Source organism: Amborella trichopoda, chromosome 3 (genome assembly GCF_054954075.1).
Source record: "Amborella trichopoda isolate Santa Cruz 75 chromosome 3, AtrichopodaSantaCruz75HAP2 v2.0, whole genome shotgun sequence".
Lineage (NCBI taxonomy): Eukaryota > Viridiplantae > Streptophyta > Magnoliopsida > Amborellales > Amborellaceae > Amborella > Amborella trichopoda.
In genome coordinates, this window is record NC_142338.1 from 15,666,385 (window position 1) to 15,674,455 (window position 8,071).

At 37.5% G+C, this 8,071-nt stretch overlaps 1 protein-coding gene across 1 annotated transcript; it reads right to left on the reverse strand.

The window, feature by feature from the left end:
• Positions 1–502: 502 nt before the first annotated feature.
• On the reverse strand, positions 503–5,875 carry LOC18430846 (cysteine-rich receptor-like protein kinase 42). Its single transcript, XM_006840986.4, has 7 exons — positions 5,038–5,875; positions 3,894–4,007; positions 3,533–3,672; positions 2,998–3,208; positions 2,274–2,508; positions 2,043–2,187; positions 503–1,347 (listed from the first exon to the last, which is right to left on the reverse strand). The coding sequence occupies exons 1-7, from the start codon at positions 5,795–5,797 to the stop codon at positions 1,018–1,020; spliced, it is 1,935 nt and encodes a 644-aa protein (XP_006841049.1). The 5' UTR covers positions 5,798–5,875; the 3' UTR covers positions 503–1,017.
• Between the last annotated feature and the right edge of the window lie 2,196 nt (positions 5,876–8,071).

The following is an 8,071-nucleotide window of genomic DNA, read 5'->3' on the forward strand; positions in this document are numbered from 1 at the left end:
AAAATGCAAGTCCAAAACATCAACAAGAGCAGTAATAGCAATTTTTATGGACATTCACATAAACATCCGCATCTAAATGTCGTATCTCTGGCTGCCGAGGCTATAAACAATCAAAGTATAGCACATTTTCAAGTAGTATCGAAATGTGATTTCAATACTGAAAATCTTTGCGATAGCCTTAAAATATAATTATTATATTTAAAGGTTCAAAAATATTATACATCAAACAGATCTATACAAACTTAAAAATCTTGAAAATTGATGGTCCAAAAATACATTACTATAAAATCATGTCCATGCATCTTGAGGTTGACGCATCTTGAAGTTGAGATGGTTAATTTGAAGATATTTGCACATCAAAACAACTTCTTCTAATGAATTTTTTTTTGAGGTATGCCCTAATTTGATTGCTTAGAGTCTCGCCCTTATATAAGAGAGCAAAAAAAGACTATAGTAAGAGAGAGAGTGCACTTAGATAAGAGAGAGAAAGAAGAGACTGTAGTAAGAGAGAGACTGCAGTACTGTAAGATCAGGTAATGTATCAATCTACAAATGAACCGTTTGTTTTGGATAAGTGGGAAAATGCCCACTCTTGCTAAGATACAAGTAACAAAAAGAAGGCACAACCTTAGGTAGCCATGTGGTCATGGAAATAATTCATCTAAGAAACTAATTAACATGGCACACCTAAAGCCAAATAATTACCTGCTGACCGCACCTTTTACGCTGGGACTTTTCAGTATCAGTCCCTGTTTCTTCTTTACATTCATTTACATCTCTCTCTCTCTCTCTCTCTCTCTCTCTCTCTCACCACTGTAGAATGCCTTCTAACATCAAAATTTACAACCCAAAAATGACAACATTCCCAAGAACCGCCTGATATCCACCTCGTCTAACAAATCTCTGTGTCCCAATACCGATCCATCTTTCTTTTATGATTTCAACTCCAAAACCTTTTATATAGTCACTAAGAAAAACAGGCAAACCTTTCGAACAAATTGCTTGATGCTCTGGTTTTCACCTTGGCTCAAAAGTAGTGGTAATTGGGTCACTAGATGATGATGGAGGAGGAGAGGGAGAGAAGGGGGAGCTCGAGGATTTGGAAGAGGCGTCGGGATTGATCACATTTGTGTTGAGAAAAGGTGGTTGCATGGGCAAAGGAATGGGGTGATCGTCATCTGTGAGCATCCTAACGACAGTCGACATGGAGGGCCGTAGATTTGCAGAGGCTTGGGTGCAAAGAAGACCGATTTGGAGAACATTCGAAGCCTGTCTTGCAGGGAAATTGTCTCTCAAGCCTTGATCCACAGCTTCAGCCAATGAGTTTGACTTGAAGTGTTCCCAAACCTGATAAAATAAGACAGAGAAACAGATAATTTAAGTACAAGAGAGAGAGAGAGTAATTCAAATTGATCAAAAGAGAAAAAGAGTACATCATCATATTGAGATCTTAATAGATGCCTACCAAGTTCATAGACAGATGAATGTGTGTGTTCCAAGCTTGAGAACGAGAGAGAGAGAGAGAGAGAGGGAAGGAGAGAGGCCTGGGCTGGGGTTGGGGTTTTTTGCCCCTGGAGAGAGAGAGAGGCCTGGGCAGGGGTTGGGGTTTGTTTGCTCCTGGGGAAGGAACGGGGGCGGTTGGTGGGGTGAGAGAGAGAGAGAGATTAATATAAGCTTCCAAAATTCATGTCCGCATTAACAAAATCCATGCATATGATGTATCACATTAAAATTGCCTTATCAGCTGCATATTATCAGAGATTAAAAGGAGAGACTGAAACCAGGAAGGAATGAAAACAGGGGAATCCTGAAGGAAATGAATATTAAAGAAGATAATATAGAAAGATAGATTTGAAAAATACTAAAGAAACCAAAAAACAAAAACGAAAGCAATAGTAAATACAGAAATAGGAAAAACAGAAGGTAAAAATAGATCAAATAGGCAGCAAACGAAGCATTTTACTAAAAGATACCCATGCATGCAAAACACACACACACATATACAGAGAGAGAGAGAGTCTGATTGTTTAGAGGAGTCTTACGGATTGAAGGATAGAGCCTGATTGTGGTGCATAGACACTGTTTTTTCTACCACAGATGACTTCGAGAACCAGCACCCCAAAACTATAAACATCTGCCTTCTCTGTCAATTGACCCCGAACAAGATATTCGGGAGCCATGTAGCCACTGCATTCAATAAAAGACCATCACAAAGGTACCAGAAATATAAATTTAGAGAGAGAGAGAGAACGGGGGCAGGGCGAGATGCTTACAGTGTTCCTGCTATCCCAGTGCTGAGATGAGTCTTGTCATGTGAAAAGCATCGGGCAAGCCCAAAGTCTGCAATTTTTGCTTCTAATTTCTCATCAACCAATATATTGCTTGACTTTATGTCTCTGTGAATTATTCTAAATTTTGATCCTTCATGAAGGAAGGCCAAGCCTTCAGCAGCACCTACTATAATCTTGTATCGTTGTTGCCAACTTATCACCTGGGTCTTATTCTTTTCTGCAATCCACAAGAACAAACAGAGATGATGATAAAAACGCCAGAACCGGAGATATTGGGTGAAAAATGAAATAACAATAGGACAAATTCTGTGTTTGCTTTCATTTGTAATAGAAACAAGAAATAACAAGAGAACAAGAGAAAAACCCCTTGAAAGTGGGAAAAAGCGGAAAAATAATATACCTAAGGAAATCCTGCTAATTCAAAACAATGTGTACATCTGTGTGTGTGAGAGAGACAAGGGTTTCCATTGGGAAACCAAAAGAAAAAATAAAAATATTTAACTCTGCTAATATAAAACAAAATGGGGGTTTAACCTGGTAACTTAACAGAACAGTGCTTGTTGTGGGAACCTGGGTGAAGTGTGTTCAACCCAGCTAAACTATGAAGAGAAAAGTAAAATAACAAAAAAGGAAATTTAAAGAGAAGAAGAAGAGGACCCCATGGAGGAAGAAGCACAGAAATCCATTATTGAAAAATAATAGTTACCAAATAGGAATTGATCGAGGCTTTTGTTGGGCACGTATTCATAAACCAGAAGGCTTTCAGGGCCCTCAATGCTACAACCCAACAACCCAACCAGATTCTTGTGTTGAATCCCACTGATGAGGTTCACTTCATTGAAGAACTCATCAACCCATTGCCTTGTATTGAAGAAGAGCCTCTTCACAGCAACAATCGTTCCATCATGGAGAACCCCCTGCATGTTCGAATAAAAATCTACTCTCAGCTCTCTACATAAGATTTATACAGTATTTACACTACTCAGAAAGATAATTTAAATAAGCAATCAATAAATTTCTATAGATGGACGATCCATCCAAAGGAATCCGTATACATATTGTTCATTAAATTTAACCACGAAATACAGATGCATGTGCACACACACAAACACACACACAAACATACACACATACAAATAACCATATAGGGATAGACTATTAGATATCATTATTAGCAACAAAGGATTGCAACGAGAACATGAGTTGCAGAAAAAAAAGTTTATCACTTAAGATGCTAATACCTTATACACCGAACCTGATCCTCCTTGACCTAATTTCATCGAAGGAGAGAAATAATCAGTGGCTTTCTCAAGAACTTCATATTTGAAGTTCAGACAGGATTTACTAAGAGTGGTGGACAGTCTGCCAAGATCCTTGCGCTCTGAACACAGAAAATAAGAATTTTTTTTTGAGAAAGACTTAACATTAGTATCACAAAAATCATATTATCACAGAACAAAGACAAAATGTTGAATTAACATCAATTGAAGAATTTGTACACTGATGGTTTTAAATATTTGTGTATCTGAGCATACACACGCATACACGTGTGTGTGAGTGAGAGAGAGAAGAGAGAGAGAGAGCGAGAGAGAGATGTTATACCTTTCCTTCTCTTTGATAATTTGTTATGTGCTACATAAACCCCAAAACTAACAAACATCATGGCAACGAAAACCGACGAAGCTATCGCTAGTATAACAGCCAAATTTGGTCGACCTAATGAATGGCCAGGAAACATTACATTAGTTTCATGCTCAATAAGCTGAATGAGAACCATCAGAATGCCCAATTCTGTGTGTTCTCCACTAGGGAAATAAAGTACAGAGTGGAAAAGGAATACCCACCTCATGCAAGAAAATTTTAGAGAAATATTTGTCATACAAATATGTGAGTGTCCCCCCAACCATGAAAATAAATGAGATATGCCTATCTCAAACAGAGAATATAGACATTCTGCAACTGCAACTATTTTGGGCGAAGAATTGGGACGGAAAAAATACAGGTAATCTCAAACAGAGCAACATAAATAGAAAATAAAAAAACTTTCATGAATCTCATTAAAAACACTAAATTCGCCTTTAACAAGAACTGGTGAAGGGCAAACCATGAAATTCTCAATTCAGATAGAAGTCCAAATCAATCTTCATGGTACTTCAAGCTAATTCTAATTTTTTAAATTAAATTAGTTTATAGAAACCCAATATGTCAATTTATAATTAAAGAAAGTCCCAATAAAAATGAAATTAAAGATTCACAACAGCTGCACTTCGTAATCTTTGGGGAAAAAAACAAAGAAACAGAATAAATTATGAAGAGAAAAGGCATCAATGGTAAACAAAATAATGTAGAGGCATGAATCTCTGTATAATACATTCATCAAAAAATAAAAGAAGAAATGGGAAGAAAACAACAGCATGCAGTGATCTGTACACGGGCACCTGAGATCTAAAACAAAATTCAAAATATTTAAAACTAAATCATTTTATTCAGAAGGGAAAATAGGAAAGTTTATAAAACCTAAATTTACTGCCCCCAGAAAAACAAAAATTTCAAAACCAATTCATTTTAATTCCAGAAAGATCAGAAATTAATGTCGCAAACACAAACTTAATAAAGATTCAATATCATACATAACAAGGCCAAAATATAAAACAGAAAAACCAGATGCGACGGAGTGACCAATGAAACCTATCCATCGAAGAAAACTAAGAACAATGAAGAGAGAGAGAGGGAGATTATCACTCACCTCCACCATCTCCCCCGCCTCCGCCCTCATCATAAAAATTTTCGGTGGAGTATCTCATATAACACCCTGTAATCAACGCCCTCGCCTCCACCGCATCTGAGCACCCCCTCAGCTCCTCTGCCGCCTTCTCCAGACACTGCTTACAACTCCCCATACTCAAACTCCGCCAACACTGCCCCAAAGCATACACTGCCGGCGCGGCAACATCCCCCTCTCTCTCCGCCACGCAAAACCCCCCATTCCCAACCGCCCCCAAACTCACATTCCGCACCACGTCCTCCACTCTCCTCTTAAACTCAGAGGTCGAAAAGCCAAGTAATTTATTCGGACCACAAACTGTGAGATCGTCTCCTCCGAACGACTCATTGAAGAAGCTGTAGTTATCGTATCGCAGAAAGCAGCCATCGAGAAATATCCGGGCGCTGTTCGACGGGAGGCAGGCGGGGAGCTTTGTCCTGCACTCTGCAAAACACAAGAGGCAGTCGGTTGGAGAGAGATCGTTCATGCATTGCGCGAGAGCATACACTCGAACCGTTGAGCTGTTTCCCGAGGAAACCGAAGTAGAGAAGGGGGAAGGGCCGATCTGTTTGTTGAGGGATTCCATGGCAGAGACGAAGCTCTGAATAAAGGCGGCGGCGTTGGAGGAGCGGGAGGGGTCGCAGATTAGTGCCGCTCGGTTTATGCGGGGGTCGGATAATGAGATTCCGACCAAATTGAGGAGGAGGAAGAGGTTCAACTTGCCCGGAAAATGGAGATGCATGCCGGAAAATGGGTGGGTTGGACGGAGAAGCTGGGGGTTGTGTGTTCGTTCTCTTCGTTTTGATTTTGTTCGCTTTGCAGCTTGTTGGCAGGGGAAGGCACTGAATTTGAATGGAGGAATGTTAGAATTTTTGGGCTTAATTTTTGATGAGAGGTGGCGGCGGTGGAGATGGGTTGAATCATGGAAGATGGTGAGGACATCTGGCCATTGCCGTTTTTATTAGTGAAATGGTAAAAGGGCGGCCGACCAAATGAAAGCAAACTTCTGATTTGTAAGTACAAAAAAAAATCCCAAAAAAATAAGGGATTTGTTTGTAATGTGGATTTTAATATTTTTTATCATTTTTGCAAAGATCGGAAGGTGTTTTGGCTACGAATACTTGATTTCTCTTTCTTTTTTTCGATTTTTTTAAATTTATTTTTTTTATTATTTTTTAATTTTATTTGGATTTGTTTTGTTTAATTATGCTTTAAATATATATTTTTTTATTTTTTTAATATATTTTGGACCGATTCGATTTTTAAAATTTTGACTCGAATTGCCAATTCAGGAGGAGACTTATTTTCGAGATGATATGGGTCCCGACATGCTCCAGTTAAAACCCTCCTTTTTCATTTTTTTCCTGTTTTTTTAAAATTAATCTAATGTTGCCTTTGATCCTTTTAAATTCTCACTCCGTAAATATATTTTTTAGTTTTTTATTTTATTTTAATTATTTTTAAATTTTTTCTAAATCATTGATCCGTATTATCCAAAAATCCTGATCGAGATCTAAGGTGGAGGATCCATCCCACCAATTTGTTTTTTTCTAAACACTCAATTCTATGATACATGCATACCACAAAATATGGTATTACGTTTACTTAACCATCCATTTTCGTATGAATGGACGGCTGGGATCGGCTGCTCCTCCACTGCTCAAGAAGTGAGGGCATGGGACCGTAAATGATAATAGTGCAAATTGTAGGGCAAGATACTCGATTCATAATTGGGAGATGATATCTTCACGACTTACCAAGTTGGATAGACAAGCTATCTTGATTTTTATTTGAAACTTGGATCTTGATCATGGACCAGTCACCTCTCGAACTGGTTTGGATCAGCGATTTGGATCATGTTAATTTGAAGTAGTTTGGTAGGTGAGATGGGTGCATGGACATAACTATATGGCAATAAAGAACTTAGACCAAGGGAATTAAGTCATTTTTTGTTTCCTTAGACCCGGATCGGCCCCCACATATTTCAAGTCAAGCTCGGTGGCTCCGGTTCGACCTGCCCTTTCTTAAAGGGTGTGATTTGTATGGAGCCGAGGCTCTAAACAATCAAAGTGGAACACACCTTCAAATAGTGTCCAAAAATATAGTTTCAATACTGAAAATCTACATGATAGTTTTAAAATATAGTTTTATCTCTGATTATAAAATGTAAAGCTTCAAAAATAGTATAGATTGAGTAGATCTATGAAAAATTAAAAATTAACAGTCAAAAAATACATTACAAGATGCACTATTTTCAAAACTTGAAATCCATTTTTTCTCATGTCCATGCATCTTGATGTCGAGATGATCAACTTGAGGATATTTGGGCATCAAAACAACCTCTTCTAGTGAAATTTTTTAGGGTGTGCTCCAGTTTGATTGTTTAGAACCTGAGCTCTATATAAACTTTTTTCCTTAATTAAAACATGAATAAAGGATATTTTCCAATGGGTAAATTTCTATGCTTATCCTACAGCATAAAACTTATATACTTCCCCTTATCCAACCGTCCATTCTGAATGGAGGGCTAAGATTGCCTCAATTACTATGCAACATATTAACACTATTTTATTTTTAATTTTTTTTTTATAAACTATTTTGACACAAAATTTTAGACATCCAATCCTCTATTAAACTCGCACTAGCAAAAAATATAAAAAAATATTTCTAATAAAATAAAATGATCAAAATATCCGTGAAAATTTCAAAAGGTATTTTGATCATTATAGTTTATCAAAAAATTATCTTTAATATTTTTACAGGTGCAACCCAATGAGAATATGACACATACCAAATTTCATATTCACACAATTTGTATAAAAATAACTAAAAATAAAATACTTTAAGACATCGGATCTAAGATCAAACGTCGAGTGGGCTCTCTTTATCAAAACTAGGACGGCTGGGAAGCATAGATCTTCTAGGCCGTAAAACCTTTCCCTTTTCCGAGACAAGAGCTAGTTGATGTTAGCGTGCTACCTATTTCATCATTTACAGTTATTATGGGTCCGTCTTC